This window comes from Heterodontus francisci, chromosome 23, assembly GCF_036365525.1.
Source record: "Heterodontus francisci isolate sHetFra1 chromosome 23, sHetFra1.hap1, whole genome shotgun sequence".
NCBI classification, from domain to species: domain Eukaryota; kingdom Metazoa; phylum Chordata; class Chondrichthyes; order Heterodontiformes; family Heterodontidae; genus Heterodontus; species Heterodontus francisci.
This window is the reverse complement of record NC_090393.1, coordinates 18,061,110-18,073,555: the sequence shown is the minus strand read 5'-3', so window position 1 is coordinate 18,073,555 and position 12,446 is coordinate 18,061,110. Positions and strand designations below refer to the sequence as shown.

The following is a 12,446-nucleotide window of genomic DNA, read 5'->3' as shown; positions in this document are numbered from 1 at the left end:
TAAAACAGAGATTTATATTCAAGTCAGACACTGAGAAATACTCTCACCTAGAGGCCTGCTACCCGACCCGAACCCAACGACATATATTGGGTTCGGGTTGGGTCGGGCCAGACACAGACTGGTAGCTCTGCTGGCATGCATTAGAAATTAAAAAAAAAAAAACTTACCTGAGCTGGGAGTCCGGGATGAAATGGAGTCTGCGCAGCGAGCGAGTGACGTCTCGCACATGCACTGCAGCTTCTTTCAGGTTCGATGTCAGGAAGGTAAGTAAACGGATGGTCGGGCCGGGCCGAGTAGTGGCGGGTTCGAGTTGGGTCGGGCTCAGGACAACATCGGAGGGACTCGGGCCGGGTCAGGTTTGGGTCGGGTTCTTTTTCCCGACCTAAAGCAGGCCTCTACTCTCACCCCTCCAATAATGAAAAATGAACAAATCTAGGAGGCAGGAATACACACGCACCCACCCCACCCAAGAGCAATTCTTACAACCAGTCTTACCTGTCCTACTTTAGAGAGTTTGAGCTCCCTCAAGATATAATCGTGGGCTGGGTTCTCTCGAACATTCCTAACACGCATACCACCATATTCCTTCAAAGACATTTCGTCTGGCCAGTATTTCACACATTTGCTCTGAAACAGATGCATTAGCATAAAGAAGCTTACTTCAAACATTAGGATATATAAACTCAGCAAGTGTCATTGAGAAGAATATGTGAGGAAGGCCTGTTCTGTTAGACAAAACATTCAGCCAACTTCACTCCCAAGTTCAGATTCATATCCAGGCCTCAGTCCATTTACAAGTCCCTATGGTACACCATAGCCTGTATACCTTTACTGCCATAGTCTTGTATTTTTCCCTGCTTTAAATATTTATCCAATTTTCCTTTAAAAGCAATAGTCTCTGCGTCAACCAGTCCCTGGTGCAAAGGATTTCATGCTCCAACAACCCTTTGTGCAAAGGCATTGCTCCTACTTTCTCCTCTTATTCTCAGTGATGCATCTAATTTGATGATTCTTCATCACTCACTTCCTAGAGACAATAGTCTTTTCCTTTTCACTATCCAAACTTTCGATAAACCTCTTAAATCTCTTTAGTCTTCTCTGCTCCAGTGGAAACAAAATGCACTTATAGAACATGTTAAATTTAGAAAACATCAATGTGCTTCACAGAGGCATAATAAAACAAAAGGTCAGTGAAGCATATAGTCCCTACATTTCAAGTCTCTCATAATTCACATGATTTACAACATCATCTAGCACAGCAGTTTACCATTCAGCCCATCATGCTTGTGCCAGAGCAATCCAAAACCAAATGTCAATAAAGTTAACCTTCGGTGTAAAGTTGTACATTTAGCTGGAGGTTTCTTAGCTTACACTAACAGAAAACTCTGGAATTGCACAACAAGGGGCGGCACAGTGGCGCAGTGGTTAGCACCGCAGCCTCACAGCTCCAGGGACCCAGGTTCGATTCTGGCTACTGCCTGTGTGGAGTTTGCAAGTTCTCCCTGTGACCGCGTGGGTTTTTGCCGGGTGCTCCGGTTTCCTCCCACAGCCAACGACTTGCAGGTGATAGGTAAATTGGCCGTTGTAAATTGTCCCTAGTGTAGGTAGGTGGTAGGGAATATGGGATTACTGTAGGGTTAGTATAAATGGGTGGTTGTTAGTCGGCACAGACTCTGTGGGCCGAAGGGCCTGTTTCAGTGCTGTATCTCTTTAAAAAAAAAAATGAACATCTGATAGTTTATATTTTGGGTGGGGCCTCGCAAGGCAAACCATCTGAAATATCAATTTTTCTCAAATACTGACTGACCTGCTATATATTTACAGCATTCTCAGTCTGCATTTCAGACTGGGTGATCTTTTATGCCATTGTCAATGTGTAGTCTGAGGTGGGGCGTACTTGTGACGTTTAAGATGGCTTATGCTGAGCCAGGGATTGGGGCACAGTGGGAAAGGGACCAAGAAGCAACAAACAGCAGAGAGAAGGTGGACTTGGAGCAGTGGGGAAGAGAAAAAGGAGGGGAAATAATTGTAGCAGAGCATTGGATGAAGAGAAAGGGAATGCAAGAGAGAGATTGATTGGAAAGGATGGAGTAGGGAAGGGACTATAGCACACTGGATGAGGATGACCAAGGAAGTGCAGTGGTGGTGCACGGAGTGGAGATGGGGAATGGCAGAAGTCTGGCTAATGATGCATGGGACCAGGAAATACAGAAGTAAATGGGGGTGGGGTGGGGGGAGAACATGGCAGTTTGGAAAGCATAGAATTTTAAAATTAAGAGCTCTGGACCTCAGGAGAAGTTAACTCACCAGTTTAATAGCATTGAGAATGTGGTGAACTTTGATAAGAACGGTTTGAAAATTAGATCCAGGGAGAAAAAATTCTCAAAGATGGTATGTGGGACAAATGTATTAGCTTTCCCAATCAGACGGTGCATTTTGAACTTAACTGCATCCTGGGAGTTATAATCTAAACACGTACTTTGAAACATTGCATTCAAAGAGGAGTAATCATGCGACAGAGACAATGGGGCTTTCTGGGACCCTGCTGCTTTGGAACTGTATTAACACTACTGAGGTCCCAGTCTTCAAATGGAAATGCTCATGGAGACTTTTGAAACATACAAAAGAACACAACTCAGCGGCATTTGAGACAGACTAGTATGGCTAGCCCTGCCAGGAACGAGCACACATCAAATGGTGATTAACAGGTTTCCAACTCCTCACTCATTAATCTAGTCCCCAGGATCGACAGGTTACCCAAAGTCAATCTCTACAATTCATGTTCAGTAAGACTTACTTTTCCTCGTTCCACTTCTTTTGTAGTCATGACAATTACACTCGAGTTTTCTTGAAAAACCATCCTCCAGAAGTCATTCACCGTGTTCTGCAAACAGCCCTGCGTAGCAATGTAACTCTTCTTGGGCTTTGTGGTGGTTCGATTGCTTTCAATGTCATGCTGAGTTAAACAGATGAATACGATGTATTAACGAGTCAGTCCTGATTTACAGCTCTGTTTGATTAAAGAGCAAGAGTCACCAGCAAGATTCTATTATTTTTGAAGATCAGTTACAAAATTAAGATTTTGTTTAATGGGTTTCTATGTTGCGCATCTCCACTTGAGAAGGCAGCAATCTTACTTCAGAGTCTTTCAGATAATGCCAATCCATACCCAACTACAGCAACTGGGGAACGAGAATAAGAAATCACTTTCATTGCAAATGGAAAAGATCCAATGATCAATGCATTAAATATTTTACCTATGCAAAACGCAACTACAATTGTCACCATTGTCATGTGTGGATGGAAGAGGATTAATGTTTAACATACGCTTTAAATAAATCTCATTTATATAGTTCCTTATATTCTTAGGATGTCCCAAAATGCTTCAAGTTAATGAGTTAGTTTAGAAGTGCAGTCATTTATGTAAGCAAATGTCAAGTTATTCCCCCAAATACCACAGCCAATGAGATAAATGATCAGCGAATCTATTGTTGCAGCATTGGGCATACTGGGCAGGACACCAGTGCCATGAGGTCTTTCACATCCACTGAACTGGCAGTCTGGGCTCTGGTTTAAAATGTATGTACTCCCCAAGAGTGACAGCCAAGATTATATGCTTAAGTCCTGCTATTGAGATTGAACCCACAACCTGACTCAAGGCAAGAATGCTACTAACCAAGTCAAACGGACTCCTAAACAAAACAAAAAAACAAAACAAGATCAGCAATTTAGCTCTTCTCTGAGATGTTGATACCTTACTGGGATAAAGTTCCATGGACACCGAAACCCTCCCAGTAACTCAATCAAATGCTCATTATGTAGACAGTGAATGTAAGTATTCCATTTCATCATGGAAGGAACCACGGTTGAATGATAATCCTACTCTTCTCATTAGACATACATATACATACTTACAGCATCATTCAGGTGCAGGACATTCTGTTTCCTAATCCTGGGTGCCGAGGTCAACTGTACTGCCTCTACTGTTGTCCAGCTGACTTCATCTAATTTACTACAGACCAGCAATTTTACCTGGAACTTCCCTGGTCTGTACAACTCAGCCACTCACTGATTAAATCTGCTGAGCTTTCAGAGAGCCCACGGTTATCTACGAAGTTAGATTTGTTAAAATGCCACTATATTGAGAGTGGGAGTTATTGCATAGTTTTGGTGTTCATCAAGACAAGGGAAATGGAACTTAAGTCTACCTTTTGCACCCACTGTCAGATTGATTCATTTCCAGGTAAGGTTTAGCATAGATTAGATGCAGAGTAAATCTCTTCCACATTTAATTCCCAAATTGTGAAAGCACAAATCTCAACACCACTTACCACACTGCTGTGAGATTTCATTTCCCAAATCATCCATCCTTACGGTTTGATAGAAATCGCCACCGTACTGTCGAATTATGGACAATTTGGTACATTCAGCTTATATCCAATCAGTGCTAAGTGGGTTGAAACTGTTCAAACTCATTTCACTTAGGAGTCTTACAGATGGCAGAAAGAGCAGGTTCACCCTTCACCTTCTTCCATCCCAGTTCTGCCCTTTCCTATGCCCCTATCCTCGATCTCCAAGTGCCAAGGGACCAACTTGAGTGTACAACTGGCCTAATCATCCACCACCAGACTTTAGTTTTGCCATGTAAGCTCTATCAGGCCTCACTCTCCTTTTTCAAAATGGCTCACTGCTCTAGATTCACCCTGAAGAGCAAAGATGATGCAAAGCTCCTTTTCTCTATTACTGACAATCCCCTAAAACCCCTTGACCCTCATTTCGAACAAGTAAAAGCTCATGGGTTTCTTCATCTCCAAGACAGAGCTCATCTGTTCAACTACTGCTCTTTATTCCTCCAAAGTCAACTTTCTCCTCATCCCCTCCTAATGACAATCCTCTTCTCTCCTCCATCTTCCTCCACCACCATCCTTGCCAAGCTCATCTCATCAAGATGTACATCTTCATCCCATGATCGCGCTCCCACTAACTCTCTTGTTCACAAAAGGGTGTAAAGATAAGCCCAGCAACTACAGGCCAGTCAGTTTAACTTCGGTGGTGGGAAAACTTCTGGTAAAAATAATTCGGGAAAAAAAAATCATAGTCACATGGACAAATGAGAGTTAATTGAGGAAAGCCAGGATGGATTTCTTAAGGGAAAATCGTGTTTAACTAACTTGCTGGAGTTTTTTGAAGAGGTAACAGAGAGGGTTGATGAGGGCAATGCTGTTGATGTGGTGTACATGGTCTTTCAAAAGACGTTTGATATAGTGCCACACAGCAGACTTGAGCAAACTTGTAGTTCATGGAATAAAAGGGACAGTAGCAACATGGATACAAAATTGGCTGAGTGACAGTAAACAAAGAGTAGTGGTTAACGGATGCATTTCGGGTTGGAGGAAGGTTTGTAGTGGAGTTCCCCAGGGATCAGTGTTGGGGCCCTTGCTTTTCCTGATATAAATTAATGACCTAGACCATGGTGCGCAGGACACAATTTCAAAATTTGCAGATGATCTGAAACTTGCAAGCATTGAGAACTGTGAGGATAGTGTAGAACTTCAAAACGACAGACAAGCTGGCAGTTAAAGTTCAATGCAGAGAAATGTGGAGAGATTCATTTTGTAGGAAGAACATGGAGAGACAATATAGAATAAAGGGTACAATTCTAAAGGGGGTACAGGAGCAGAGGGACATAGTTGTAGATGTGCTTAAGTCATTGAAGGTGGCAGGACAGGTTGAGAGAGCGGTTAATAAAGCATACAGTAGCCTAGGCTTTATTAATAGGGGCAGAGTACAAGAGCAAGGAAGTTATGTTGAACTTGTATAAGACGCTATACTTGTATACTCAGCTGGAGTATTGCGTCCAGTTCTGGGCGCCGCACTTTAGGAAAGACGCGAGGACATTGGAGAGAGTACAGAAAAGATTCACGAGAATGGTTCCAGGGATGAGGAACTTCAGTTCTGAAGATAGATTGGAGAAGTTAGGACTGTTTCCCTTGGAGAAGAAAAGGCTGAGACGTGATGTGATATAGGTATTCAAAATCATGAAGGGTCTGGACAGAGCAGATAGAGAGAAACTGTTCCCACTTGTGAAAGGATCGAGAACGAGAGGGCACAGATTTAAAATATTTGGTAAGAGAAGCAAAAATGACACGAGGAAAAAGTTTTTCACGCAGCAAGTGGTTAAGGTCTGGAATGCGCTGCCTGAGAACGTGGTGGAAGGCTCAAATGAAGCATTCAAAAGGGAATTAGACTGTTATATGAAAAGAAAGAATGTGCAGGGTTAAGGGGAGAAGGCAGGGGAATGGAACTGAGGGAGTTGTTCTTTCAGAGAGCCAGTGCGGACATGATGGGCCGAATGGCCTCCTTCTGCACTGTAACGATTCTGTGATCACCAACTGCCCTTTCTCACCCACATTTTAGCAGATAATGCACATATTCCTCTTTCAGGCACTCTCTGCCTATCTTTCAAAACTATCAGCATCACCGTCTCCTCAAAAGGCCAGCCTCAACCCTACTGTTCTCATATCTACCATCCAATCTTCAACCTCCCTTTCCTCTGCAAGGTCTTTGAATGTGTTGTCACTTTGCAGAGCAGCATCCATCCCTCTGCAACTCCCAGTTCGATTCTCGCCAATCAGGTTCCACCCCTCCCACTGCACCAAATCCACCCTAACCAAAGCCACGAGTAACATTCTCTGTGACCGTGACCATTGTGCATTACCCCATTTGTCTTGACACACTCTCTCTGCAGCTCAGAAAGTTTCAATCGTAGAAATCTTCTCCAACATCTCATTGATGTCCAGCTCCATGATACTGCCCTTGTTTAGTTGCAGTCTTACATATTCATAGAGTACTTCTAGTAATAGCTTTTCTTCACAGCCTAGCATCACCACCTTTGGAGTTCACCAAGGATTCATCCTCGGTCCCATCTATTACTTCGTCTGCATACTTCCCTTGGTAACAACATCCAAGTATGGTGTCAACTTCCATACGCAGATCCAAATCTACCTCCCATACCTCCTGATGCCGAATGCCTGTGTTATCAGATTACTTGACAGCCATCCAGTCTTGGATACACTGTACCATCTTTCATCTGATCAACATGGCCAAAGTGATCATGTCAGCTCCAGCAACAAACTCACCACTGACTTCACCCTCCCTGCCCCAGGCTGAGTTCGGTTGTTCGCAGCCTCTGCGCAACCCTGAGAAAGCTCCCAGCCTCATATCCTCTCCAGCACAAAGCCTAACAACTTCCATACCACCACTTGCCTCCATCCCCACCTCAGTCATGAATCACTGAAATCCTCATTCATGCCATTGTCATCTCCAGGTTCAATTATTCCAATACTCTCCCAGCCAGCCTCCCATCCTCCATGCTGTCATATCGTATTCCACACCAAGTCCTGCTTGCCCATCACACCCGTCCTCACTGACTTACATTGGGAAAACTGGAAATCACCCAAATTTAAAATTCTTGATCTGGTCTTCAAATCCTTACAGTCTCATTCTTCATTTCTAAACTCCTCCAGCTAAAAATAATCCCCCCCCCATGTGCTCCCCCCCGAAAAAACTCACTGCACTCTGGCTCCTTGTGCATCTCGTCCCCTCCGCCACCCCCCCACTTCTGCCCACCATTGAAAGCTGTGTCTTCAGCTACATAGGTCTCACACTCTGGACTACCCTCTTTAAACACCTCTGCCTCTCCACCTCGCTCCTTCAAACCCACCCCTTTGACCAAGCTTTTAACCATTGCTCAATCTCTCTTACTTTGGCTCGGCAACCATTTTCCTTATATCACTATTAAGTGTCTGGGGACATTTTCCTGCATTAAAGGTGTTAGAATTTTTAGGCTTGCAGTTGTATAATGGAAAATTAAAGCAGACCACCAGCGACCCATGGGGTACACCATTTTCCAGCCCTTCTTCAATGTAAACAACTATTAATCCTAATACGGTTTCCTTTCCATCAACCATCATTCTATCTGTGCTACATTGCCTCATATCCCAAACATATGAATTTTCTAACAAGTCTCCACTAACAACTGCCCTTGATATCAAGGCAGCATTTGACTGTGTCTGGCATCAAGGATCCCTAGTAAAATTGAAGTAAACAGGAATCAGGGGAAAATTCTCCACTGGCTGGAATCATACCTAGCACAAAGGAAGATGGTTGTGGTTGCTGGAGGCCAATCATCTCAACCCCAGGACATCCCTGCAGCAGTTCCTCAGGATAGTGTCCTAGGCCCATGCATCTTCAGCTGCTTCATCAATGACCTTCCCTCCATCACTGTTCACTGATGTTTGTAGCATTCAGTTCCATCCTCAGTTCCTCAGATACTGAAGAAGTCCGTACTCGCATATAGCAACAGCTGAACAACATTCAGGCTGAGCTGATGAGCGGCAAGTAACATTCGCCAGGCAACAGCCATCTCAAACAAGAGAGTCTAACCACTTCCCTTTGACATTCAATAGCATATCATCGTTGAATACCTCACCATCAATATCCTGGGGATCACCATTGACCAGAAGCTTAACTGGGTCATCCAAATAAATACTGTGGCTACAAGAGCAGGTCAGAGATTTGGTATTCTGCGGTGAGTTACTCACTTCGACTCCCCAAAGCCGTTCCACCATTTAAGTCAGGTATGTGATGGAATACTCTCCACTTGCCTAGATGACTACTGCTCCAATACCACTCAAGAAACTCAATGCCATCTAGCACAAAACAACCCACGTGATCAGCACCCCATCCAGCAAATTAAACATTCGCTCCATCCACCACTGGCGCATTGTGGCTACACTGTGTACCATCTACAAGATGCATTGCAGAAACTCGCCAAGGCATTTGTTTTTATTTTCATGGGATGCGGGTGTCGCTGGCAAGGCCAGCATTTGCTGCCCATCCCGAATTGCCCTTGACAACTGAGTGGTTTGCTTCACCATTTCAGCAGGCAGCTAAGAGTTAACCACATTGTTGTGGGTCTGGAGTCACATGTAGGCTAGAACAGGTAAGGATGGCAGATTTCTTTCCCTAAAGGACATTAGGTGAACCAGACAGGCTTTTACGACAATCGATGATAGTTTCATGGCACCATTACTGAGACTAGCTTTCAATTGAGTTTATTAATTAATTGCATTTATTTATTAATTGAATTTAAATTCCACCAGATGCCGTGGTGGGATTTGAACTCGTGTCCCCAGGGTATTAGCCTGGGCCTCTGAATTACTAGTCCAGTGACGTTATCACTATGCCACCATCTCGCCGACAGCACCTTCCAAACCAATGAACTCTACCAGAGAAGGGCAGCAGGTGCATCGGAACATCACTACCTGCAAGTTCCTCTCCATGTCCCAAAGCATCCTGACTTAAAGATAAATCACCATTCCTTCATCAATGCTGGGGCAAAATCCTGGAACTCCCTACCTAGTAGCACTGTGGGTGTACCAACACCAAATGGTGTTCAAGAAGGTGGCTCAACACCATCTTCTTAAAGGCAATTAGGGATGGGGCAATTAATGCTGGCCTTGCCAGTGACACCTACATCCCATGAATGAATAAAAATAATTATATTGAATGCCTTTTGATAATGCAAATATATTATATCTACTGCATTTCTTATATCTGTCCAAAATCAAATGTGATTTATCGTTAATAATTCCATGCTGACTGCTCAATTATTCTGTGTGTCCCATTCACTAATTTGATCACAAATTATGTATTCTAAGAGTTTGTCCACAACTAGTGGTAGATTAACTGGCTTATATTATGCCGTTTACCCTAGTCTTCCTTCATGAAAAGAGCAGTTACACTGACTACCCTCCAGCATTATTTGCATGTTTAAGGAGGATTTAAAAAAAGTGGTAGAGCCTCTCATCGCTTCTGACTTTATTCAATAAACTAGGGTGCACATGATCAGGACCTGGTGACTTATCTGAATTCCACAAATTTTTCAAAATCAAATCCTTTACCAGTGAACTGTAACAATACCCCCAACTCTTCCTTTGGTGCACCTACATTCTCATTTCTGCCATTTGCAAACATTGATGCAAGAAGTTATCTCCCTTCATCCCAATGAGGTTCTACCTGCCCTTTTTTAATATTCCACATAAATTCTATGCCGAGTTGTACACCGCACTAAATAGTTACCGTAATGAAGTTGGCATTGATGTAATCAGAACCAGGTTCAGTCACGTCTCCATCATGTAGGACCACTCGAGTGTGATCGACTAGAAGGAAGAAATCATTGACGTTAGAAGTCAAACTTCTGAATACAAGGAACGTGGGAAATGATTAGGCAACTCCCTCTTCTGAGAGAATTAAAAAGGAATTCATATTCTTCCAGACATGACCTATTCAGAGAATGCAGATAACGCTCCCTCGCTCAGATATGGTGTTTCCTGAAAAGCTCATTACGCGAACTGTTAGCTGAAAAGATAACTAGCCAGGATTTGCAAGAAAGACAATTTACAACTGAAAGGCACTTGGTTTAGGGCTAGCAACTAGTCGATGGTAGACAAAGTCAGTAGTCACAAGATAAGTCACCAAGACAACTAGCACAAGTAGTGGGGGAGAAAGAGCTACACGATGGGTTAGGTAGCAGGTCAGTCCATACGTACAGGGCAGGATATTCTTGTAGCGGTTCTTGTTTTTGTTTTCTTGCCGCTGTCCATCCTTTCGGCTGTAGAGAAGCTTACACTCCTGCTGCTGTAGTGTCTGCAACAGAACAGGTTTGGGTTGAACAGCCGAAAATTTAAATAATTATAGAACAGAACTACAATTGACCTCAGCTCCTTCAGCGTGCAGGAGTTGGAAAAGCAGCCACAGCTTCCATTCATTGTACAGGAATCCTGCAAATGTTGGAATGCCAGATGGGGGCAAGTTTAGACATGACTGTGATTCTCTGCATAAATTGGATTGCACAGAGATGTTCAACTGTGTGATGCATTGCATGACAACTAGTAACAATGGAACCACACCCAGAGGAGGAGGAGAAGAAAAAAAAAATCAGACCATAAAATCATTAGGGTTTTAAGATTATAGGGTTTGAGAGTTTAAGAAACCAGGAGCTCAATTCAACAAAATCATTAACAATGGCAGCAAGTTTGACAGCAATCAGACACAGGGAAATGGACTGGCAGGAACGCAAATAGTTTGACAGAGGATAACAGCTGGCTGTCATCCACATGTCACTCCGGGGATTGTTGAACTGACAGAATGCTCAGAACATTGATGATCTTTAACTCAAAACATCTGCGTTCTCTGTAATGTTATCCAAAAGGCATATTAAAAAAATTGACCTTTAAAAAAACATGCACACAGCATTATAGGATCAGAAGTGTACACAGCATTGCTCAGTGCATTAAACAAGAGAAAATACTGGAAACACACAGTAGTCAGCCAGCACCTGTAAAACAGGTACATTGCGTGAAAGGCCCTTACTAAATTATGAAGGATCTTACACCAAAAATATTTGCCTGCCGTTTCTCTTTGCAGGTGCAATTTCAGCAATTTATTTTATTTCAGATTTCCAGGAATTGCAATTTTTCTTAATGTTCAATGTCTTAATGTCATAGGAGCTGAAGGAATAAGTATGTGTGTGCTGGTGAATGATTAGGAAATAAACTACACTGTACATTGAAACAGAAAGTATTTAATGTTACCTGACCCTTATTCATGTGGGGGCTTTTCCTCATCACTTGATAATGCTCATTTTAAAATGGACTGGATAGAACGAATTAACATTCTATTTTCCTCTCTCTTTCCATTAGTCTTTTTCAGAGGATTTTCTTTTCCCCATCTTAAATCGAGAGACTGAAAAGATCAGTGATTGACTTGGAGGATTTACTGACCCTGACAGGTCATGGATGCTGAATTAATGAGAGACATTAAAATGACAAAAATCTCAATCTCAAACCAGCGAGTGGTTTTAGCAGGCAATTCATTTCCCAACACCGATGAATTCAGTGATTCCTGATCAGCTCCTCTGATGAAGCCATCCATCAGGGAACATTATTTAAGCATTTAAAGACAAGAAAGTAAAAACACAGATAAATAGTCAGAATTCTCTAACACACTGATCTTTGAAAGCAATCACAACGCCCACCAGAATTCATAAACAAGCAAAAGTGTCTCAATTTTAATTCACACCTGATCCTTAGGGAAGAGCTTGCCATTCCATCAGCTGCAGTAGATTACATAGAAAATAGGAGCAGGAGTAGGCCATTCGGCCCTTCGAGCCTGCTCCGCCATTCATTATGATCATGGCTGATCATCCAACTCAGTAGCCTGTTCCCGCTCCATACCCTTTGATTCCTTTAGACCCAAGAGCCATATCTAACTCCTTCTTGAAAACGTACAATGTTTTGGCCTCAACTGCTTTCTGCGGTAGTGAGTTCTACAGGCTCACCACTCTCTGGGTGAAGAAATTTCTCCTCATTTCAGTCCTGAAA

The 12,446-nt window shown here is 42.9% G+C and overlaps 1 protein-coding gene across 3 annotated transcripts in view; it reads right to left on the bottom strand.

The window, feature by feature from the left end:
• Positions 1-12,446, bottom strand: part of ptpn11a (protein tyrosine phosphatase non-receptor type 11a) — a 75,738-nt gene that overhangs the window by 22,066 nt on the left and 41,226 nt on the right. For all 3 annotated transcript variants that reach the window (XR_010977226.1, XM_068054788.1, XM_068054787.1), the window contains exons 7-10: positions 10,614-10,710; positions 10,144-10,223; positions 2,798-2,956; positions 496-627 (exon numbers count right to left, since the gene is read on the bottom strand). Coding sequence is in view for 2 of the 3 variants with exons in the window: in XM_068054788.1 (XP_067910889.1) it covers positions 496-627; positions 2,798-2,956; positions 10,144-10,223; positions 10,614-10,710 (468 nt within the window). In the remaining variant the exon portion in view is untranslated. The remainder of the gene's footprint in view (positions 1-495; positions 628-2,797; positions 2,957-10,143; positions 10,224-10,613; positions 10,711-12,446) is intronic.